The sequence below is a fragment of the Solanum verrucosum genome, unplaced genomic scaffold, assembly GCF_900185275.1.
Source record: "Solanum verrucosum unplaced genomic scaffold, falcon-dt-bn FXZP01000196.1, whole genome shotgun sequence".
Taxonomy (NCBI): Eukaryota; Viridiplantae; Streptophyta; class Magnoliopsida; order Solanales; family Solanaceae; genus Solanum; species Solanum verrucosum.
This window is the reverse complement of record NW_026020420.1, coordinates 4,343,930-4,368,380: the sequence shown is the minus strand read 5'-3', so window position 1 is coordinate 4,368,380 and position 24,451 is coordinate 4,343,930. Positions and strand designations below refer to the sequence as shown.

The window sequence follows — 24,451 nt, the reverse complement described above, 5'->3', positions numbered from 1 at the left end:
ACCCCTAAGATACGTCGTTTAGACCCTAAATCATGAGGTTTTAATTAGTTTAAGCCTAGAAACATAACTAGAACTTACCTAAGTCAAATTCATTAATCAAAACTTAGAAAATTAGGAGCAAGAAGGGAGAAAAAGGCCAAGAACCCTAGTTAAAGAACGCAGCAAGTTTCCTTCAGTTCCAGCCCCGAAATCGAAAGATTTCTCCGTGGAATTCGTCACCAGGTATGTGGGATTTCACTAGTGGGTTCCTTTCGCACATTAGGTCCCTATAATTCAGTCAGATTCTTGATTCCATGATTATGAACAGACCTAGGGTTTCTAGAATTATAGCAGATCATCATGAATTAGTTATTTAAATGTTCCAAATCAGATTATCATGTTATTGCTCAGTTTATCGCATGAATTTCAGAACCCTAGCTATGTATTTCTTTAGTTCTTGAATTACACATGCTAGGTCAGATATTTCAGTATTCAGTTTTACATGCCTCAGTTTATGAATGCATCATTATCAGATTAATTGTTGCATTCTCAGTTTGCATGTTCAGTTCGAGCTATCCAGTATTTACAGAAATTCAGTCATAACCAGTTAACCACTTAATTCATTGGGAGTAGCATAATACCGAGTTGGACTAGGGTTTCAACGTACCCATATAGTCCCAGAACTACGAGCCACGTAGGTGTAAGTCCCCTCTGTGGGCAACATCAGTTTAGTGATCACGCCAGCATGCCTTTATACCTCTGGCAGGGTATATTGGGTCCTCTCGATGGGGCGTATACATCGGACTCCACATTTAGCTCATGTGGTTTTATGTCGGTTATTAGTAGCTCCCACAGTTCAGTCAGACTCTATTGCATTGACCATATTTCAGTACAGTCAGTATTCAGTCTCAGCATGTTATAAATTTGGTCATTGCATTCAGTTAGCTCAGTATTCAGTATATTCAGTATCTATATCATGTTCAGATTATATCATTGCTCAGTATGCTTTGTTCAGTTATATGTTCTTTCAGCTCTACTCTATCCTGCATGCTCAGTACCTTTCAAGTACTGACGCATACATGCGCTACATCTTCTCGTGATGTAGGTTCAGGTCCTCAGCATCCAGATCACGCTTAGATCGATTCCCGATCTTCAGTTCAGCAGAATCAGTTGGTGAGTCCTCATTCTTCGCAGACAATAGTCATGAGTTTCTTTTCAGTATTTTTAGTCTTTAGTTTCAGTTTTGCTAGATCTAGTTGGGGCATGTCCCAACATTTCTAGTCTGTTTAGAGGCTTATTTCAGACATAGCTAGATTCAGCTTAGTGTTTTGAGTTTGATATTTTTTTTGTATTAAACTCTCAGATTTCATATATTCAGTTACAGTATATGGGTATTCCCCATCTTTTCAGATTTATTTATGATTTAGCTTCCGCATCAGTTTATTATCTTTAGTATGCTCATGATCATGCCAGCAGGGTTAGCTTGGGATCACTTGTGGTCCTAGGTCCCGTGTCCGCGTCTTGGGGGTAGCTCGGGGCGTGACAACTTCACTAGATCTACTTGGACATAACTGCTGAGGTGTAAAAGCAATGCCTTACAAACAATCAAAGCTTTTGTATCACTTGTGGAAAACCAATTTCAGACCAAATTGAAAATTATCAGGTCTGATAATGGTCTGGAATTCACCTCTACTGAATCTACTCATTTTTTCCAAGAGAAAGGTATAATACACCAAAAGTCTTGTCCTTACATACCTTAGCAAAATGGTGTAGTTGAAAGAAAACACAAGTACCTTCTTGAAACAGCAAGAGCATTCTTATTTCAGTCTAAATTGCCTATGCCATACTGGGGAGAATGTGTCCTCACAGCCACATACATCATTAATAGATTGCCTTCCAAGATTTTACAGAATAAAACCCCCTATGAATTGTTGTACCATACACAGCCCACATATTCTCATCTTAAAAGTTTTAGCTGCCTATGCTTTCCCACTACTTTGAAAACTCATAAAGATAAGTTTGAGCCTAGGGCAACACCACACATTTTTGTTGGATATCTCTTCAATACAAAAAGGTACAAGGTTTTAGATTTAGTTACCAAAAGAGTCCATGTCTCTAGAGATGTTATTTTTCATGAGTCTGTGTTTCCTTTTGTACTGACTCCTAATGGTTCTAGCTTTCCTTCTATTTTACAACTCCTGGTTCACCACTCCAACAACTTGCCTTACATACCTACTTCGACAAATACCTTTTTTAATGATGAATCCCTGGACAGTAACACATCCCATGATGAAGACACAGTCTCACCCATAGCTCCTGATATTCAACCTCCAATCAACTCATTAATCACCTCACAACCTATACCTGCACCCATATCCTCTTGTGATAATGTACCTACCCTTAGAAGAACAACTAGGTCACTTCATACCCCTCACTATCTGCAACAGTACAATTACACTCTACATAACCTGCACTCCTCTCCAGATGCTTCAAGTTCCATCACTCCCTCACCTCTTTTATGTCCAACCATGATAGTGTTTGCATCACCTCTTTGTGTTCTGATAGTCAGCAGTTGATTGAAACCATTTCACATGATTGTGAACCTTCTTCTTATGAGGAAGCAGTCTTGCATCCTGCTTGGCAAAATGCAATGACACAAGAATTTGAAGCCTTGTTTGCAAATAATACATGGGAACTGGTTCCCTTACCTTAAGGAAAACATGCAATTGGTTGTAAATGGGTGTACAAAATCAAACATAAGGCAGATGGTAGTGTGGAAAGATTCAAGGCCCGGCTGTGGTTAAAGGGTATACTCAGCAGGCTGGAATAGATTACAATGAAACTTTCTCTCATGTGGTTAAAATGACTACTGTAAGGACCCTCATCGCCTTGGCTGTCAAGAGGGGGTGGATTTTGTATCAACTTGATGTCAATAATGCCTTCCTTCATGGTGATTTGAATGAGGAAGTGTATATGAAATTACCACAGGGTCTTGCTGTGGACAGTCAAAATATGGTGTGCAAGTTGAGAAAGTCATTGTATGGTTTAAAGCAAGCTAGTAGGCAATGGTATGACATATTGGCCAGCAGCCTTTGTTCTAAAGGATACACATATTCAGATAGTGATTATTCACTGTTTTATAAGAGGAGGGGAAGCTCTTTGGTGTTTGTTGCCATTTATGTAGATGGTGTGATTCTGACTGGAACTGATCAGGAGGAAATCAACTCTTTGAAATCCTTTTTGAATGATCAATTCAAAATAAAAGATCTTGGTAGACTGCACTACTTCCTGGGATTAGAAATATTGTACAGACTTGATGGTGTTCTTATTTCACAAAGGAAGTTCACTACTGATCTGTTAAAGGAATTTGACTCTTTGAACTGCAAGGTTGCTGCATCACCACTTGATTACACTGAGAAATTAAGGGCCACTGATGAGAAACTTCTATCAGATCCCACTCTTTACAGGAAGTTGGTCGAAAAGCTCAATTTTCTTACAAATACTAGGATGGATATAGCCTACAGTGTGCAACACCTCAGTCAATTCATGCAAACACCCAGGGAACCACATTAAAAGCAGCTTATCATGTCCTTAGATACCTGAGACAAGATCCTACAATGGGAATTTTCATCTCAAACAAGCCTGACCTTACCATCACTGCATATTGTGACTTAGACTGGGCTGCTTGTCCTGATTCAAGGAAGTCAGTTAGCGGTTATTTAGTGCTTATGGGTGACAGTCCTATCAGCTGGAAGTCTAAGAAACAAGCTACTATTTCATTATCCTCTGCAGAGGCAGAATACAGAGCTGTGCGACAAGTAGTAGGTGAACTGGTTTGGCTTGAAAGGTTACTAACTGAATTGTCTGTGCAATGCCCCTTACCAATACAGGTTTTCTGTGACAGCTAAGTTGCAGTACATATTGCCAAGAATCCAGTTTTTCACGAACGAACCAAACATATCGAAATTGATTGCCACTTTGTTAGAGATAAACTTCAGCAGGGCCTGATCACACTTCATCATATTTGCACAGACTCACAACTGGCAGATATTTTTACAAAGGCTCTAACTGGAGTTAAGCATACTTCACTATTACACAAGTTGTTTGTAAACTCACTTACCTCCAACTTGAGGGGGGGGGGGGGGGTGATGAGAATATAAAGTATAGAGTCCATTAGTTAGTTGTGTACAGTAAAATTTAGTTATGCACAGTGAAATTAGTTAGTGTAGTAAGTGTCATGTTGTTATTTGTCAAGTTGTTAGTTAGTTAATTTCCAGTTGTATTCTGTTAGTGATTGTATATATATAGAGTCACATTGTAAATGTTTACTACTTTTCAATTCATATTCAATGAAACACATTCCTTATGTAGTTCTTCCAGAATCTTCTTCTTGCTTTCTCATATGAACTCAATGTTCATCAATGGAGGAATTGATTGTTTCTGATCACAGAGTGTTGATTTTATCATAACTGTCTACCAAAATAATGGTCTGTTAATATATTTATATTCTTATTTATTAATATGTAATATATATATATATATATATATATATATATATATATATTATGTATATATTTTGTATATTTAACTAGCAAATGTAATTGTTTTGGCCAACTAGCCAAATGTGCAACTTTCCCTTTTACTATTAACCTGTCAAAGAGAATATCCACTACTAGAAACAAATGCTATTTCTACGGCGAATTTATGAAAAAATTGTGTTAACATAATTTTTCCATCTTCATTCCCACTTAATCAACTCAGTGAAAAAACACATGTTGAAAAATAAATTCTAATTGAAATTCTAAAATTTTCTACTTTTTCTGTGTGAAAACATCACTATTTTTTCTTGTGATTCAATCAAAATATATATATATAAAAACACTAAATATTTTTCCATAAAAAAATAGTGATTTTTTTAGAGTGATCAATGATAATCAAAGTAAGATCCTCTAAAAAAGTAGGGGTGGGGGTGAGGGTGGGGCATTCATCCTAGGATTCTAATAATTAAGGTTCTATCCATGCACTAAGGTTTCAAAAATAACCAAAATTGCATTTTTGGAGATCTCAGATTTTCATCTAAGGTCATTTCATTTCATGGTGTCTCATAATAAGTTTTATTGATACCTAATACCTTAGTTGGGGAGCACAATTTGCTCCACCTTATATTCCAAGGTATAATTATTATTTTTTCCTTGTTCACCTTAATCAAGAAATTGTCCACTCAATTAATCAAACAATTATTATCATCCGACAAAATTGGAACGATATAGAGAAGACCAGCATGACTCCTACGCAAGAATGATACGCACAAATTGAAAAATGGTTCAAATTTTTTGACAAAAGAAAGTTACTTGGATATGAAGTACCCTTTACTTTCAACTTAAAAGTTTGTAAGTTCAAATACAATAGCCAAATTAATTATGAAGAATATATCTCACCATCGCCCACTCACTTTTTCCAACCTACCCCCACCCAAAAAAAGAGGGTAAAGTATAATCTCAAGTAGTGCAATTTTTTTATCATCTAAAAGATTTGATTCATCACTATAGCCAGTGAAAAGTGATCAACGACATGAACCATATATTTACCCTTAGTGCTTTAGCATCTTTATAGAATAAAATAATATAGAAAAATGATTTATTTACACATGGGTTGATACATTTACACACCCACAAAATAATAACCAATAAATATATATATTAAAACGTAAAATATACAAATATAATAATATATATTTTAGATATATTTAATTAACAAATATAATTATTTTCAGTTGATCGCCTTCAAATGTCTACCTTTATTTGTTTATTTTGAAAAATTAAAAAATAATTTATCATTTAATTTCTAATTTACCTTTATTATAAACTATAATCATTTCAATGCATGTTTTAAAATATTGAATTTGTTATATTCAAATGATAATATCATAAACTTATCATTTTATCAACAGAAAAGGATAAAAACATCCTTCCACATGTTGAGTCAAATTTACTATTTCTTTCACCTATTTGAATTTAAAACGTTCTTCATGTTAAATTTAAGTCTAATATTGCCCCTCCTTTTAATAACAAATGACGTGGACTGTATGATTTTTAAAAATTAAATATGTAACAATTATTTTTATTGGTCATCTAATATAGTAATACTCCACTACACAAACTTAGGATTTTGCTAATTTAGTGAAGCTATCGTGCTAAATGCGTACAACTTTGTAATGATTTTTTTCCATTTTTTGAAATGGCTTATATACCACGTCCACTAGTTTCAAAGAATCAAGATCATGGCCATACTTTATGAGTATCAATAAAGGTTGATCAATATTAACTGGAGTATTATTTTTAATCAACATAAGTGGAGTTTGATAATTACATTACCACTAATCTTCATATATAACTAGTCGTAGAAATTATTTGCTTTCTAACCACTGTACTAATCAATAATCATCCATTATGATAAAAAGTGTTGACTGTGCGAACAAAATTTTATAGATACTTGAAATTGAAAATGAAGTTATTTATAAGGTTTTTGATATTTGTAATAGTGTTATACCTTTTGAAAAAATTGTGCGGAATTAGTCCAAAATGGAATCACATCGTATTAAGTGTATTATTGGACCATTTTAGTCCATCAACTTGTATCAAAGTTGATGGTTTGGTTGACTTAGGGGGGTGGAGCAAATATATGAAAAAGGTTTACGATTTTCACCTATAGTTTTGAAGATGCATCGAGGACATTTTGTTGGGTGTATAAAACACAGTCGTGTATTGATAGTTAAAAGGATTGAAAGAAATTAGTGTTGGATATTCTTAATAACTTGAGACTATTTGAGGAAAATCGTACAAACCTGACTCAGAACAAACAATTCAGACTACATTAAAAGTATTATAGAACCGTTTTAGTCCAATTTTTTTTCCCAGTATTTGATAAAAAGATTATGTTCTTTCTAATTTTTTCAATAATTGCTTTTAAGTGTCAAATTAATTTATTAATTTTACAATTAGTATTGACTTTTCCACGCCGCAACGTAGCAACGTGTTTTATATTGTTTCCAATATGTAGTTTTCATAGTATTTTCTTGAAGTTTTTCTTCAAATTCGATACGTGCTTTGTAGAATCCCAAACGCCTACAATTTATGAGATTTTTGACAACTTAATTAAATCACGTTGTACATGTGATTTATTCGGATCTTGCAAGATTCACATAATTGTTTTCTGCATGTATAATTTGGTGTGTGAGGCAAATTAACCAGTTCTAGTGAGATCTAAAGTTCTTGATGGGAAAGGTTGACTTAGTGGGATGGGTGGGGTGGGTGGGTGGGGGGGGGGGGGGGAGCGAGAGCTAAAGGATATGACTGAATTCCTTTCATAGAAAAATTGTTATAGGTAAATTGAATAAAAATATTTCTTTTAATAATATATAAACCGTTGAATTTGCTTGTAATAAGAAAATATTCTAAGTAGTATAATGGTATGGGAGGCTCAAAATTAAAATTACCTTCGGTCACAAGTTCAAATCTTAGCGTGATGCTCTAGTTTTTTTTTTTTTTTTTTGAATCTCATTATATGAAATTCTGCTTCCACCACGGTTGCTAGTAGCCTAGTTTGAGTGAATATGAAGTTGAGAATACTGATTTCCGTATATGATCTTGACAATATTCACCTCATGTGCTAGATATTAATTGAGTTATACCTAAAGACTAAAGTTCATTTTGTTACCTTGTTATCGAAGTCAAACACATTCTAATTCTCATGATTTATCGATATTATCATAAACTCCATATATATGCTTAGAAGTTTTCTAAATATCTATAAATATTTTATTATAAATTCAATTATTATTATTATATATATTAACTTGAAAGTGTCATAAAATTTCATAATAAACTTTAAATTCGAAATCCACCTCATTGTATGAGATGTAATATAAACATTTAATCTCCAATTATATGGTATATATCCTCCCCTCCTAATTGGTATGTTATAATGACGAGATGAGTGTACTTATATTGATTTTACGATATATCTCCTACCAATAACACGTAACCTTATTCATTAAGGATAAAATCAATGAAAAGAAATCATTCAATGTTCTTGGTTTTATTGGAATACGAACCTGAGACTTTATAATTCTTAGCCCACTCTATTAGTGACCACTAGATCACACCTTTAGGTGTACGATAACTGACTTTTTAAGGAACTTCATAATTTTTTTGGTAACAGAAAGGTTGGTTATTTTTTTTTCTTATATTGGATGTCATTTTCGAATATTTGGTGTTGTTATTCAGTGGGTTGTAACTAGAATTCAAGAACAAAATTTAGAAACAGTAAATATTAGATGTGAATTATCATGTGATCGATAGTGATAGATAATATAGGCGCAATTTGGGGTTTTTATCACTTTTTCATGAGAATCAAATTCCTTGTAGTCATTATAATTGTATCCACAAAAGCAATTTGCCAACATCAATAGCTTTGACATTTACTATACTTGGCAAATATTAATATTATCCATCTTAATCATTTCTAGCATTCACATTGGTCAACCTTATGGAGGAGTATTTTGGCTTAAGATCCCCTTATCTACGTGATGGAGTGGATGGGATCACTCTTTTCTTAATCAGAAGTCTCGAAACAAAAAAAAATCTTGGTAAGGAGTACCCCCACACAAAAAAAAAGGGGAATATTATCTCAACCTAGCCTTATAGACTTTATAAAGGGGTACCACACGAATTTAACAAAGAGAAAAAAAGATTTTCAAAATTTATAATCTAAAATAAGTTATAGATATTTGTGTGTCTATAAATCATTTCATTACAGATAAATCACCCTATGAACTCAATACCAATCCTCTCTTCGTATGTGATACAGGAAAATTAGTAAATTACATCACATAAATTGAACGAGAAATAAATAAAAGATGCCTTTTTCTTTTAATAGTACATAAAGTTGAGTTGAACTTCTATCTATATTGGACAAAATTCTTCCCAGCTCTTTCCACACTTTTACTTTTAAAAAATATAACACGTTGATTTATATTTCAAAACGTGTTAGATTTATTTGTTGCATCTATATATGTGAAGCACTATTTCTAAGTTTCCTTTTTGGTACAACCACTATTATTTCTAATTAGTACAAGTTGTACACTTTCACATGCATCTGTGTTAATGGGACAGAGAAGTAATTATTTTAGTTGTTGAAAACTTCATGCACTTTGCTCATCTAAGAAAAAGAGAAGTTCCCCAATTATTTGTATTTGTTGAAATAAAATTGATAATCGTGATGTCTGAACCAATAACATCCGCCTTGACTAATTTCAGAGGAAACCTGCAACCAACCGGCACAAATAGAGTAACTTTATGCAATAATATTCCGACCACAAATCCCGTAGTCTTCAAAAATCTAAAACCAAACTGCTTGAACAATAATTTCAACCATAACTTCATGGTGGAGAGGGGTGGTGGCTTAATGAAGAACATGTTTATAGTACTCTAATTGAATCATATTTTTTATGACTAAATACTTTATATTCACAAAAAGTAACATTCTCTATCTCTCCAATCAACCCAAAAATTTAAAGGACTTAGAAAACACTCTCCAAATAAATAATATACCGAGTATACTCCCCCACAAGTGAAAGTCTGGAGAATAGAGTATACGCATATCTTACCTTTATTTGACAAGGTAGAGAGGTTGTTTTCGAAAGACAATATCTCCAAAAAACAAGCCTATCATGTAAAATGAAAGAAAATTCACTAATCAAGATTGAGGGGTAATTAAGATATATTAATGTGGCCTTTATTATCATCATTATTATACATGGTGTTGTGACAGATACCAAACACTACCAACAAACATGATCAATCCAGGAAAGGTGAAAATAAACAACTTACACAAAAATGTGATTCATGAGTTTATAGTGTTTCCAAGAAAGACAAATGAATTTAGCCATAGTTATTAGAAATTACAACAAAATTCCTGACATTTTGACCATAAACTAAAAATCTAAGTTAATGTACTTTGTTTGTGACATTGGTGTTTGGACTAGCTAGCATGTACCTCGACTAATCCATCTGGCTGCACAGTATGTCGGGTAAATTTTTCCTAAAAGGTTGAGATGAATTCACATTACATAACTGGGACTAGAACCTGAGACCTCGTGGTGCTTACTCCTATGCTACAACTCATGTTGAGACTTCAAATCCCATCAACAAAATAAAAGATAAGAACAAGGTACAACGCGAATAAAATGCGTGTTAATATATTCTGAAGTATAAAATGAAGTACAACTGTGAAAACACTTATCTGATGCCTCTTGTAAGTGTAGTCAATTTAGGCCGCTACAATATCTATCATCGCCACTTGTGTAGGAGGAGATCGATTCATATAGAAGAATCTGATTGCAGCATTGATGCCATACACAGAGTTAAGGGCCAAGGACTGCTTTAGTTTAGTGGAAGGAGTTGTTTATCAACCTCAAGTCACAATCATTGGCAATAAATTCCATTTATTTTCACATTTCTTGATGCTCATTACTCATATTCTTAGGAACTTTGACAATAGCAATGAAGAGGAATTTTTTCCTATATAAAGTGAACAAACTAACCCACCAACTCCTCATATCAACCACTTGAGTACTAATATATCTTCTTTGGTATCTTAAGAGCCAAAAAAATGGATAAGATAAATGTGGAAAGGGAGCGGATAACGAGAGCAGAATCAGTAGAAATGGATGATCAAAAACTGGTTTATGATTCTTCGGTTGATCATAAAGGACGAGTTCCTCTTAGGAGTTCAACTGGTGTATGGAAGGCCTCCCTCTTTATTATCGGTAAGCATCTATACAACAACTAGCATACACACCAAATAGCTTCACTTATATGTTCTAGTTTATGTTTCTCTCATGATTTATACTTACTCGAAGATCAAGAAATTTAGATTCTACATTTCGTTGAAAATGCTCCTTTATAGTTATGTAAATGGAGATACTGATGAACCGTTACCTTAACAGTGATTGAATTCAGTGAGAGGCTGAGTTTCTTTGGAATAGCTACGAGTTTGATTATGTACTTAACAAAAGTCATCCATCAAGACCTCAAAACAGCAGCAAAAAGTGTCAATTATTGGACAGGAGTCACTACCTTGATGCCATTGCTGGGAGGCTTTCTCGCTGATGCATACTTGGGACGATTCTCCACCGTTCTTCTCTCTTCCACGGTCTACTTCCTGGTAAACACAATTTCCACTCATTGCAATTTTCAACATGAAATGGCAGTTTAGAGTACTTCCTTAAGATAAAGAAAAATATGTGCAAAAGCTGTTGACCCTACTAGAGTAGTAACACTAATGAAACTTTTTGGAAGTCCAATTTGAACAACAGAAAATCGGATCACAAATTTGGTTCTAGAATCATTGAACTTTAAGACATTGTAACGAATCGATGAATTTTCTCTTACTTGTTCTGGCTTTAATGTGGATCAGGGCTTGCTTCTATTGACAATGTCTAGAGTGGTCCCGAGCTTAAAACCTTGTGAGAGTGACCTCTGTGATAAACGGAGGAACGTCCATGAGCTAATCTTCTTCCTAGCAATCTACTTAATCTCTGTTGGAACCGGAGGACACAAGCCTTCTCTTGAGAGCTTTGGAGCTGATCAGTTTGATGATGAAAATCCTGAAGAAAGAAGGAAAAAAATGTCATTTTTCAATTGGTGGAACTTTGGGCTATGCTGTGGACTATTACTTGGTGTTACTCTTATCGTTTATGTACAAGATCATGTTAGCTGGGCCATGGCAGATGTAATACTCACACTAGTTATGGCTTCTAGTATAGCCATCTTCTATGCAGGGAAGCCAGTGTATCGTTTTAGGAAGGCGACTGGAAGTCCATTAACACCCATGCTAAACGTGCTCGTAGCTGCAATTAGGAAAAGAAGCCTTCAACTTCCTTCAGATCCTTCTCATCTACATGAAGTTCCCAAGTCAGAAACTACCCAAAGGAGGCTCTTAGGCCACACCAAAAGGCTAAAGTAAGATTCAAACTTAGTCGTGATTAGGTTATGCAATTACTCAGGAAAGGTTTATAAATATATCATTGAAAACAATTTTTAATCATACTTTACAGGTTCCTTGATAAAGCAGCAATCCTAGATCAAACTCAAGATTCGACAGAACAGCAACGGAATCCGTGGAAACTTGCAACTGTCACCAATGTGGAAGAACTGAAGCTAATTATCAACATGATACCTATTTGGCTAACCACTTTACCGTTTGGTATATGCGTAGCACAAGCTGCAACTTTTTTCTTAAAACAAGGCGTGACAATGAACCGGAAGATCATTCACAATTTCGAGATTCCCTCAGCCTCAATTTATGCCCTGACAGCTGTTGGCATGATAATATCTGTTGCTTTCTATGACAAAATCCTTGTACCTTTCCTGAGAAGGACAACAGGAAATGAGAGGGGCATAAATATTCTCCAAAGGATCGGTATTGGAATGATCTTCTCGATCTCTACTATGATCGTTGCAGCTTTAGTCGAAAGAAAAAGACTGAATCTTGTTAACAAAAATCCACTCGAAGGTTCGAGTTCAATGAGTGTGTTTTGGCTAGCCCCACAATTCCTTATCCTTGGAATAGCAGATGGATTTGCCTTAGTGGGATTGCAAGAATACTTCTATGATCAAGTACCCGATTCCATGAGAAGTTTGGGCATTGCACTTTACCTTAGTGTAATTGGAGCTGCAAATTTCATTAGCAGCCTCTTGATAACCATTGTGGATCATATCACAAAGAAAAGAGGCAAGAGTTGGTTTGGAAAGGATCCAAACAGCAGCCGGCTCGACTACTTCTACTGGTTGTTAGCTATCATTACAGCTGTAAATTTGTGTGTTTATGTCATTGTTGCGAGGAATTATTCATACAAGAATGTTCACTGTAAGGCAACTATGTCTGTGGCTGATTGTGATGATAGGGATAATCGCGAAGCAATGGTTTAGTTTATGTAAATATTCATCAAGCTTTATTTAAGAAGTTCACTGTAATAGTTATAAAAATGTATTCTGATAAGCTAAATGGAAATAAAATTACTTGTTCAATCTCAGTCACTTCAATTGCTTTCCTCTTGTAAGTATACTCAAATTAGGCCGCTATAATATCTATCATTGCCACTTTTGTGGCAGGAGATCAATCCAAATAGAAGAAACTGATTTCAGCATCAAATGCCATTCGCTGAGTTAAGGGCCAAGGACTGCTTTAGTTTAGTGGAAGGAGTTGTTTGTCAACCTCAAGTAACAATCATTGGCATAAATTCCATTTATTTTCATATTTCTTGGTGCTCATTACTCATATTCTTAGGAACTTTGACAATGCCAATGAAGAGGAATTTCTTCCTATATAAAGTGAACAAACTAATCCACCAACTTCTCATATCAACCACTTGAGAACTAATATATCTTCTTTGGTACTTAAGAACCAAAAAGGAAGGATAAGATAAATGTGGAAATGGAGCGGATAACGAGAGCAGAATCAGTAGAAATTGATGAGATTCTTCGGTTGATCATAAAGGACGAGTTTCCCTTAGGAGTTCAACTGGTGTATGGAAGGCCTGCCTCTTTATTATATCGGTAAGCATCTATCCAACAACTAGAATACGTACCAAATAGCTTCACTTATATTTCTAGTTTATGTTGCCCTCATGATTTACACTAACTCGTAGATCAAGAAATTTAAATTTTACATTTTGTTGAACATGCTCCTTTATAGTTATGTAAATGGAGATACTGATGAACCGTTACCTTAACAGTGATTGAATTCAGTGAGAGGCTGAGCTTCTTTGGAATAGCCACAAGTTTGATTATACACCTAACAAAAGTCACCCATCAAGACCTCAAAACAGCAGCAAAAAGTGTCAATTACTGGACAGGAGTCACTACCTTGATGCCATTGCTGGGAGGCTTTCTCGTTGATGCATACTTGGGACGATTCTCCATCATTCTTCCCTCTTCCACGGTCTACTTCCTGGTAAACAAAATTTCCGCTCCTTGCAATTTTCAACATGAAATGGCAGTTTAGAGTACTTCCTTAAGATAAAGAAAAACATGTGCCAAAAACTGTTGATCCTACTAGAGTAGTAACACTAATGAACTGTTAAAATCTGAAATTGGCTAAAATTCGTAATTTAGCTTTCAATGGTTGGTTAAAATGTTCTACTTCTAGATAACTAATGAAAACTTTTCGGAAGTCCAATTTGAACAAGAGAAAATCGGATCACAAATTTGGTTCTAGAATCATTGAACTTTAAGCATTGTAACGAATAGATGAATTTTCTCTTACTTGTTCTGGCTTAAAGGTGGATCAGGGCATGCTTCTCTTGACAATGTCTAGAGTGGTCCGGAGCTTAAAACCTTGTGAGAGTGACCTCTGTGATAAACGGAGGAACGTCCATGAGCCAATCTTCTTCCTAGCAATCTACTTAATCTCTGTTGGAACCGGAGGACACAAGCCTTCTCTTGAGAGCTTTGGAGCTGATCAGTTTGATGATGAAAATCACTATACCATTTGGTATATGTGTATCACAAGCTGCAACTTTTTTTCATAAAACAAGGCGTGACAATGAACCGGAAGATCATTCACAATTTCAAGATTCCCCCCAGCCTCAATTTATGCCCTGACAGTTGTTGGCATGATAATATATCTGTTGCTTTCTATGAAAAAATCCTTGTACCTTTCCTGAGAAGGACAACAGGAAATGAGAGAGGGATTAGTATCCTCCAAAGGATCGGTGTTGGAATGATCTTCTCCGTTTCTATCATGATCGTTGCAGCTTTGATTGAGAGAAAGAGACTGAATCTTGTTCACAAAAATCCACTCGAAGGTCCTTATCCTAGGAGTAGCAGATGGATTTGCCTTAGTGGGATTGCAAGAATACGTCTACGACCAAGTACCTGATTCTATGAGAAGCTTGGGCATTGCGTTATACCTTAGTGTAAATGGTGCTGCAAATTTCATTAGCAGCCTATTGATAACCATTTGTGGATCATATCACAGATAAAATGGTAAGAGTTGGTTAGGAAAGGATCTAAACAGCAGCCGGCTCGACTATTTCTACTGGTTGTTAGCTATCATGACAGCAGTGAATTTGTGTGTCAATGTCATTGTTGCGAGGAATTATTCGTACAAGAATGTTCACTGCAAGGCAGCTATGTCTGTGGCTGATTGTGATGATAGGGATAATCATGAAGCAATGGCTTAGTTCATGTAAATATTCTTCAAACTTTATTTAAGAAGTTCACTAAAATAGTAATATCAATGTATTCTGATAAGCTAAAAGGAAATATAATTCCTTCATTTCCTCTTTAAGACATGTATGAGTTCTATCATCTATGGAAAAGAGAGAAAATACCTGATTCAAAGCACTCTTTGAAATTTCATACTCAGCTATCAAAATACAAGTACCTATAAATATTTTCACAAAGGGAAAAGACTCAAATATGCCATCGAACTTTGAGAAAAGACTCATCTATGTCCTCCATTAAAAGTTTGGTTCATCTATGCAATTTCTGTTTGAGAAAAAAATTCATCCATACCATTATTTGTTAACTGAAATGTTATAGATGAACCAAACTTTTAACGGATGACAAAGATGAGTTTTTTTTCAAAGTTTAATGTCATATTTGAGCTTTTTCCCTTTAAAAAATTATTAGAATTGCTCATTTGCACAAAAATACTATTGCAATTAAGATGGTACTGAAATAAGTTGTGTGGACTACTTACTTTTGATATCGTATGTGTCGGATTCTCCAAGTGAAGAAAGCTGCTTCGTATTGAACTGAACTATTATCCTGATTCTGCAGGCGATACGTTCAATGTCAAAGGGACCTGCAAAAATTATACATGGAATAAATTAGTACTTTGACGATTGTAGGGAAGATCGAGAGGAAGATATTAAATTAAACTTAAAATAAAGGAGGAAATGAGAAAAATATATGAAATAGAAATGTGAAACAGTAAAAATTCAAAATTAAACCAAATGTTGGTGTAATAATCTTTTTTCAAAGAAATAAACTTCTTATTACCTCCCACAAGTTGGGTAAGAGTAATATCCTAAATCACAAGGAATGTAAGTGTAATGGAGCGAAACATGAGACGAAGTCTTTGTAATTATTCCAATATAAAATAAATATATACACACGATATAGGTAAGATTGGACTATGATTTAAGAACATGACTTTTTAGTTTAACGTGGAGAAGTCTGTTTGTCCGTGGGGCTTGAATGAGGTGGATTGAACTGAGTGGGTCAAATAAGAATTTAATTAGAGTAAATGAATAAAGAGTGAAAAAAATACAAGTGACATTAGAGTGAATGAATACAGTCTTTTGTATTTTTGTATTCGTTGATACTGTCTAAATATGATCACGAATACAAGTGATACAAGAGCGAATAAATACAATCCCTTATATTTTTTGTTATTTGTATCTTTATATTATATACATGCAAGTTGTATTCGTCGATACAACTCAAATGCACGTATTAACACAACAAATACGACTACCCGACACCTAAAAAATAATAGAAATACAGAGAAAGATAAAAATACAAAATACAAAAAAAAAAAGATGAGAGCAAGAAAGGCGAGAGAGATTATTTCTTTGGCCTAATATCTCAAACGATTGCTATGAATGGTAAATATCTAAACTATAGCTACTGAAGCTTAATTATGTCCTAAAGTTGAGTCATTTCTGAAATTTTCAGAAAGGAACTTTAATTACAGTAATAATAGCTTTCAAACCATATAAAAGGACTTTTCACTTTCTTTAAAATTAGTGAAAGAATAACTGTACAGATAAAGAACTATACAGAATAAGTTGTGATATGTTAAATTATCATTATATATTAACAGTTTTCTCTTCACTCAGTCTATCGCCTTCACGGGGATCAGTGCTGATCCTCACACTTGAGCACAGTCATGATTTGAGACCTTGAAACACTTTGCCTGTTATTGAGAACATCAATGTAACTCCTAAGCCTATAGCGATCGGAGTTTGTCAGTGAGAATGGAGGATTTAGAATGAGTGATGGTGCTTCTACTTGAAGGAATGCTAACAAGCGTACTGCTTTTGAATAAAACACCACTGCATCTTCAGTCCGACCCATGTACTCGTCAACCTGCCACATATTTCAATATACAGTAAATCCTTTAAATTGAATCTTAGAGATTTCAAGTTTTTTCCCCTTCCTAATGTTACATGGCGACTATTATATTTGTTGCTAGTAGAAATTAGTTCCACTTTTACCAAACACTACCAAGATAAAATGAAATACTTACCGCTCCCTTTCTGCCGAGGTCTAGTGCAGATTGAAATATCATCTCCATTGCATCTGGTACCTCGGCATTTCCTAGAAACAAGCAACAAACAGACATAAATGTCTTCATCTTTATTTGCTAAGGCCATAAAAAAGTAGGTCTATGAGTCATTTTCAAGCAAAAAACTTGAAACATTACCACAACTAGGAGGCCAGATGTAAGACAATAGCTAAAGAAAACATTTGATGAATGCAGCTACTTATCATCTACGGAAGAGTTGGTAATTCCATATCTCTAGATCCTCTTGAGAAACCATCAAGATTGCTAGCATTTTTTTTCTTGATTAACAATGGATTAAAGCTAAGCCGGGCATATTAAAAGCTAGTTATCATCCTACTAGAAAAAGGGGAGGAAACAAAACAAAGGGCAAACCAAAAGCACAGTAACCGCGAAAAGGGTCACATATAAAGCACAAAAAGGTCAAATAGAACAGGAAGGCACGCAGCACAAGTTTCAGTACTTGATCATACCATGCACTTTTTTCTTTCACTAAGTTCAAATATTTACCAGGCTCTATATGTTTGGCAAGTTCCTCTGCCTTCCCAACTTCACTCAGAAATGCTCTTTGAATATGAGATAACACATTCTCTGGCCCCAAATTGTTACAAGTGTCCTTTTTAATGTCAGGCCTAACTCGACTGTCCCTTAAAATCTCCATCAATTCAGCAGTTTTTTGGTTTGGACTTCCTTCAATTGCTGATGCCGCTTGTGTATGACAAACATGCAAGGCTTGCTTCCATATTGCAAGCATGACAAGCTCAATTGAAAATGCTTCCAGATGCCTGCCTGCGGCAATCTATAAACAGAACAGACAAGTATTAGTGAGAGAACATCAGTAATGATCAAATAATAGCTTAATCTGCCAAGCCAAAAAGAATAACGAGGAGGCAGAATCGTCTACCAAGCTATCAAGATTGCTAGTGAACACTGAACAGAAGAATGCATACAGTAGCACCAAAGAAAAGTTTCTAAAGAGTAGGCAGATGCAGATACAAAGATATCACCAGCATTCAAACATTTAGCACTACCTAAAATTAAAAAGGTTGGTGCATATTCAAGATATATCAACTATAGGCAGATAAAGAAAACCTATAATTTCTTGAATCAATACAGACTTAAAGAACAAAACACAATAGGAGAGATCAACTAGATGTGATTAGGCTTAGATCATATCATTACACTTGCACCAAGTTCAGTGTTATAAAAAAATTTGTATCTTGGGATAAATGCAAGATATGAACATCTAGTTTTGGAGAAACCCTGCTTTTAAAATACGAATTATCTACAGTTAGAATAAAATAGGATGTAATAGAGCACAATGGATACTAAGAAACATTACCTAACTCCCTATTAGTTTGGGATTGAGAGCAGTTGGTTGTTGATCATGTATGGGATGTTTGGTTAAGTCAAACTTGCAAAACTAGATATCACCAATATAGTTAGAAATTTATATTAACCTAGAAAGATAAATGAAGCTTAGATCATAAATTACAAATCAAAATAGAACGTGATACCATTTAAATGACCTGGTCCACCAGGAAAAACACTTCGTTTTGCTTTATGAAATTCTTTTAAAAGGTTTTTCAGGAATTAAAAAGTTGACTTTATGTATGTAAAGATGTATTAAAAAAATGTATGTAAAGATGTAAAATACTTCAGGAAACAGCTCATGTTTGTACTTAAACACCTTCTATTCACATTTATCACAATAGAAATATTTTCAACTCAGAAACAGAAAATGATTTCAAACTTAAGATATTGAACACAATGCAAAGCAATAAATATGTTTTAACACAAATTCCAGTAATAAACAGCCAAAAAAAAAGAGAAAAGAGCAGTCTATCTGCACCTAGATGAAGATGTTCATCCTTCTACTTTTTACTATTGATAAATAACTGGGAAAAACATCTTCATCATACCTAGGTAACTTGAAAAATGCTTTTGAAGTACACGGGGATGAAAAACTTGATAAATTTAGATGACACAAGCTTGAGCAAAGATGTTAGACCCCTACTATGCATGCAATAAATCAATGATAAACAAGAGTTGCAAGGCCACCACAGAACTGTATTGCTCTCTAAATGAAGAGTAGGAGAAAAAAGATTGCAGGATATGATGAACTAGACTTAAGTGTTCTCCCTCCACCCCTGCATGCTAAGAACCGCCCTAACATATTCAGATATAGGACTTCTAACATTTTTGAAGGGAAAATGCCTTAACGTGAGTTACCTTCTCATTGACCAACTCTGTGATAGCAGAAGCAGAATGTTGCAGCGACTCAATTCTGGCTATGCCATCAGTTGGCTTCTCCAGAGGGTCTACTATATCTGTGGATCCTTGTGAAGCTCCTGGAGCAGAAGAGGGACTTTCCAACCTTAGTACTATGCTATTAGTTGCAGGACCAGCAACAACCACCGACTCACTTAATCTAGAGTCCATGTTCCCAGAGGCTTGCAGGGAACAACTTGATCTAAATGGTGTATTGCTAAGCCTAGAAGCACCTGCTGAAGAAGATGAGTCCATGAGGGACCCAGAAACAAGGACATATTCCCGCTCAATCAATTCGAATGAATCCGCCACTGTTGGATCAGTCAATCAGGTGAATGCCAAATCAGCAAATTTAAATCTGACCAAACTAGTGACAGGATAAACAGAAGGAAAATTTTCATTTCAAATATGTAGGCAAAAAGAAAATTTGGAACATTATTGAACAGAGCACCTCTTGGACATAGTCTATGGTCCATGGAACTGGATTCCTTCAGCTTGCCTTCTGAATGTCGGTGTTGGCCAGGACTAGAACCAATAACATTTGATTTATGGTTGATGTTGCTACAATTCAAAGGAGGACCAGTTTTGTTTGAAGCACTTGTAACTTCTTTCCTATAATCTTTTGCATCATGAGAAAATCCACAGGAAGATCTCAGTGATATCCCAGCAAAAGAAGGACCACCATCAGGATTGCTGGAATCATCATCTAAACTAAATGGTAAGCCATCTTCTTGAAAAATTTCCTCAGTGCGCCTTACAGGATTGCGTTCTGTCAGAGAAAACCCATCTATTACCCTTTGAGGTCTCTGATTCCTGTGTAGCATGTCCAAAACATAAAGTCAGTGCCATGAAACGTGTATGTCATATCAAGTATGTTAACATCAACTAGCTTACCTAGACAACTCATCAGGCTGCTTCTGTGCAAGAAATGGGTGGTTAAAGAACTCTTCAAATGTCAACCGCTCCACTGTGCGTTCAGATATGCAGAAATAGATATTTTGAACTTTTCATAAGAAAATGCCATGTAACGGTTAACTCAGGCTTTCAATCTTATGGCCTTTTCGATGGCAAAGCATGTAAAAAACTATGATCTAAGTACTGAGGTTTTGGAAACAATCAATGAGTGGATTTTAAATTATTGAAATCTAGTCAACATAAAAGAAGTACCTGGATTACGGCGCAATAACTTTTGACATAAGTCTATGCAATGAGGACTTAGATTCTTGGCATCTAGAGGAAATTGCAATTTAGTGGACCTCATTATGTTTTGGAGCAACTACAGGAAAAATGGAAAAAAGTTAAAACAGGGCTGGCTACAAGCCATTTGAATGTCACCAGTCAAACTGAAATTGAAACAACCAATAAGGTAAGTTACTATGTACAGCTGAAAAGAAATTAAACCTGTATTTGATTGTTTCCAGTAAATGGGGTTTTGCCAGTTACTAGCTGGAACAGAATGGCACCAACACTCCAGAGATCTGCCTGTGTTTTGAGCCAAAAGTTAATATGAATTTAAAAGAGAATAGCATATGGACTGGTGTGTGTAGAAAGAGAATAACACCTTTGCATCATATTTTTGAAGTTGCATTATTTCGGGAGCCATGTACAATGGCGACCCGCATAGAGTTTCTGCAAGCACCCTAGGCTGCAAAGATCTGACAAGAGAGAATGGTAATTTTGAGTGGACAGCTTAGGAGAACCTTTAACTCTAAGGCTGCAAATCTTAAAACAGAAGGGAAGGATGAAAGAGAATCTAGCAAATGTTTTTTCTGAAAGAGATGAAAAATGTTAAATAAAAGACCTTCTCTGTGGAAGGGGGACATTAGGAGAGTGACGTTTCTGACAGTGTACTACAACTTTACCTTGCAAACCCAAAATCAGCAATCTTCAAGGTGGAGTTGTCATCAGTTGCAGACAATAGAAGATTCTGTAGGATCAAGGCAAAGGACACAAGTCAATGAGTTGACAGTTCCACCGAACGACAATTCAAATTCTTAGAAGTTTCCAGATTAGTACTTATCTCCGAAAGAAAGAAAGAATTACTACCAAAGAGAGACTATTTACTCCTAGAAAACCACACATTTGGTTCCCCTCCCTCAACTAAGATGTACCAAATTGAAGATAAAAATGTCACTATATTTGTTTATAGACAGTCGTCTCCTTGGATTATATGGAGTAACATGGTCAATAAGGATTCATATAGCCGACCCAACTAGTTTGGGATTTCATCTCCTGAATACCTTCCTTTTCTTTGATATATATATTTTGATTAATGAGTTAATAATAAGAAACCTACATTAGAGAAATGTAATTAGCTATTCAAGAATAAGGCAATTGCACACCTTGGTCACCCGTAAGTCATGCAAGTATTTCCAACAATTCAATCGTTACTTTTAGTTTCTTCAAATCATCAGTACTAGGATCTGGTTATCAATATAGTAGATGGCTTCGGACAGAACAAGGCTGCTACTTGGTAATGTCAAATCATTAGTACATGACTGATCAGTAGTCTCTTTGCAGCTGTCATTTTTCTAATATTTACAGAAAAAAGCTACAATGGTAGACATTACATGGTCATGACTTTAAAATGAGAATTTCTGGAAAGGAAGATACGTTTCAGCACCTAATGCTCCTCCTTAGACAAAAAACAACTAAATTCATATGTTTAAATTTGTAGCTTGGGCTGTCAAGGCAACCACCAAAGCAAACTAAATTTTGAGCATAACACACGAAGGAAAGCAAACCTGAGGCTTTAGGTCCCTGTGTATTAGATTGTTTTCGCGAAGGACTTTTAGACCAGATGCTGTGGCATGATATGAAAATGAATATTACCATGCGGAATTCATCTAGAAAAGAATATTCAGTCTAAAGTGAATACAGGAAAATAGGCAGAAGAAAATAGAAGCTTTACAGTTTACACAAACCTAGCTGCTGCATGAAATGTTTGGCAGTTGCTTCTGCGATTCTCCCTTGACGTCGTTGTATGTACATTGAAAGATCACCCCCTCTGCAGTACTCTAAAACAATATATATTTTCCCCGGATCCTATAACCCATGCACGTGAGGGTTCATTTAGATAAGAAGCAAAAAGCGTATATGAAGGTCGGAAAAACATTTTGTTTCTCTTTTAAGCAATTATAAAGCTAGTAACACAATGCAACTCCAAATAGTAAATATACAGTTCCAAATTTACATAACATCTAAAAAGGATATACTATCCATCCATAGCTACGCATAAGTGCTGAATTTTTAATCATCATCTAGAGTTTAAAAAGAGAAAGACCACAGCAAGTTACCGTTACACTTCAAGAAGGGAAAGCTATCTTTACAGTGGGAGTTAAATCTCCCTTATACAAGTTAGACACTTCCTAATAATTTCATATTGTTACTAGCCTCTTTCCCCAAGCTTCTAAGAAGCCAAAGGTGCTTATTTTTTTTAAAAGAAAATGTTTCTATTAGAGATTAGCCAAACTTCTAGGAAAAACGTAAGGGGTCGTTTGGTAGCTGGTTTGGAGGTGAGTTACGTAGGTACTATATCTTGCATAAGTAATATCACGTTTGGTAGCTGGCATCACGTTTGGTGGCTGGTTAGGAATAAGTTATTCATGTTTGAAATTAATACGGTGTTTGATTTGCAATTTAGAAACTCGAATAACTATACTAATCTAAGTTACGAGGGAATGTATGTATTATTTATGTAGGCTAGAAAGTATAATAACTAAATCTTGCCTAACTAATACAAAAACTAATACATACTCGTAACTAATCTCTATATTTATTACTAATAGATGCATAACTCTAACCAGCTACCAAACTACCCCTAAGCCTTTTTGAGTAGTAGCATAAACAAATTTGTTCAACTAAATATGTAGCTACACACAATGAAATTGAATTGAGTAGAGTAGGACCTCGATCATGTCGTGCAAGTGAATAATATTGGGATGACTAATCCTCTGTAGAATAACAATTTCAGATTTGAGGCTCTCTTTGAGTTTACTGTTGAGCCGAGCAGTAGCAATCTCCTTGATCGCCACTTCTGTGCCGTTAACACGGTGGCGCGCTAGCCACACCGTCGAGAAAGACCCCGCCCCGATTTGCTTCTCAACAACATAGTCCCTAATCACAAATTTCCCACCTCTGCTCGTCAATTGATCCATCACACCTGCAAATATCCCCAAACCCTAACAAACCGAAGAAGTCAAATTGATATTCAGATTATGCCAATTGCAGAATAAATCAAATTCAAAGTTTTTTGTATTGAAGTTTTGGTAGAGAGGCGTACAGATTATGGAGATGAATTGGTGATAATTCTGGTGATTGTGATTAAAGATAATGAAGAGCTTGAAGAGAGATATCAATGGAATTCTTCATCTTCTTTTATCAGTGTTTGTGTTGGACTTGGAAGTTTGATGTTAGTGTGCCGTGTCAGTACTCAGGGTGCAGCGGTCAACATACATATTTGCACTTAATTTACAACTATTTATCCGGATTAGTTTTCATGCACCTAAATAATGAATGACAATTTTGTTAAAATATGACTCCACATAATTAATAACCAACTTCATTAATCTCCGCATCATGTTCTTAAAATGCTTATTTTGGGGGGAAAAAAATTTGGAGTTCAATATTTATATAATTATCAAGATGACAAACTCATAAATAGGAGTAAAGAGAAGAATTTGAAGATACAATGGTGCCACTATTTTATTTAATAGGCAGGCTTAATAAAAAGGTGAAAATTAGATGGTTAAGCAAATTTATACTATTTAATTAGTTGTTATAGCTATAGTTTGTTATAATTATCACTCGTGACTAACGTTAATCATTAATTACGTGAGCTGGC

The 24,451-nt window shown here is 35.1% G+C and overlaps 3 protein-coding genes, 1 non-coding gene and 1 pseudogene across 5 annotated transcripts; 4 read left to right on the top strand and 1 right to left on the bottom strand.

The window, feature by feature from the left end:
• The first annotated feature begins 3,596 nt into the window (after positions 1 to 3,596).
• On the top strand, positions 3,597 to 3,987 carry LOC125806974 (uncharacterized mitochondrial protein AtMg00810-like). Its single transcript, XM_049486723.1, has 2 exons — positions 3,597 to 3,826; positions 3,870 to 3,987. Exons 1-2 carry the CDS (start codon positions 3,597 to 3,599, stop codon positions 3,985 to 3,987), a joined length of 348 nt encoding a protein of 115 aa, XP_049342680.1.
• Positions 3,988 to 5,206: 1,219 nt separating this feature from the next.
• On the top strand, positions 5,207 to 5,313 carry LOC125807150 (U6 spliceosomal RNA). The gene has a single exon (XR_007441645.1). It is a non-coding gene; the product is annotated as a U6 spliceosomal RNA (small nuclear RNA).
• Positions 5,314 to 10,635: 5,322 nt separating this feature from the next.
• Positions 10,636 to 12,971, top strand: LOC125841106 (protein NRT1/ PTR FAMILY 5.6-like). Its single transcript, XM_049520119.1, has 4 exons — positions 10,636 to 10,807; positions 10,988 to 11,205; positions 11,458 to 12,002; positions 12,098 to 12,971. The coding sequence occupies exons 1-4, from the start codon at positions 10,651 to 10,653 to the stop codon at positions 12,969 to 12,971; spliced, it is 1,794 nt and encodes a 597-aa protein (XP_049376076.1). The 5' UTR covers positions 10,636 to 10,650.
• A 505-nt stretch (positions 12,972 to 13,476) lies between these two features.
• Positions 13,477 to 15,226, top strand: LOC125841108 (protein NRT1/ PTR FAMILY 5.7-like; annotated as a pseudogene).
• Positions 15,227 to 16,727: 1,501 nt separating this feature from the next.
• On the bottom strand, positions 16,728 to 24,031 carry LOC125840974 (serine/threonine-protein kinase ATG1c-like). 2 transcript variants are annotated; one of them, XM_049519964.1, is made up of 13 exons: positions 23,517 to 24,031; positions 22,533 to 22,653; positions 22,353 to 22,411; positions 21,471 to 21,535; positions 21,170 to 21,263; positions 21,010 to 21,090; positions 20,776 to 20,884; positions 20,503 to 20,575; positions 20,060 to 20,421; positions 19,570 to 19,919; positions 17,848 to 18,136; positions 17,302 to 17,372; positions 16,728 to 17,141 (listed from the first exon to the last, which is right to left on the bottom strand). In XM_049519964.1, the coding sequence occupies exons 1-13, from the start codon at positions 23,763 to 23,765 to the stop codon at positions 16,911 to 16,913; spliced, it is 2,154 nt and encodes a 717-aa protein (XP_049375921.1). In that variant the 5' UTR covers positions 23,766 to 24,031; the 3' UTR covers positions 16,728 to 16,910. The 2 variants fall into 2 exon arrangements, with proteins under 2 accessions (XP_049375921.1, XP_049375922.1); XM_049519965.1 differs by lacking the exon at positions 23,517 to 24,031 and having other exon boundaries at positions 22,353 to 22,454.
• Positions 24,032 to 24,451: the final 420 nt, after the last annotated feature.

Excerpts from the sequence above, each read along its gene's own strand:
- LOC125806974 (XM_049486723.1), top strand. The coding sequence starts at position 3,597 with ATGGGAATTTTCATCTCAAACAAGCCTGACCTTACCATCACTGCATAT. Across the intron at positions 3,827-3,869 it reads GAACTGGTTTGGCTTGAAAG|GTTTTCTGTGACAGCTAAGT; the intron begins GTTACTAACTGA and ends TTACCAATACAG.
- LOC125840974 (XM_049519964.1), bottom strand. The coding sequence starts at position 23,765 with ATGGATCAATTGACGAGCAGAGGTGGGAAATTTGTGATTAGGGACTAT. Across the intron at positions 18,137-19,569 it reads CAGAGTTGGTCAATGAGAAG|ATTGCCGCAGGCAGGCATCT; the intron begins GTAACTCACGTT and ends TTCTGTTTATAG. Across the intron at positions 17,373-17,847 it reads TGCCAAACATATAGAGCCTG|GAAATGCCGAGGTACCAGAT; the intron begins GTAAATATTTGA and ends GCTTGTTTCTAG.
- LOC125841106 (XM_049520119.1), top strand. The coding sequence starts at position 10,651 with ATGGATAAGATAAATGTGGAAAGGGAGCGGATAACGAGAGCAGAATCA. Across the intron at positions 11,206-11,457 it reads CTTCCACGGTCTACTTCCTG|GGCTTGCTTCTATTGACAAT; the intron begins GTAAACACAATT and ends AATGTGGATCAG. Across the intron at positions 12,003-12,097 it reads GGCCACACCAAAAGGCTAAA|GTTCCTTGATAAAGCAGCAA; the intron begins GTAAGATTCAAA and ends CATACTTTACAG.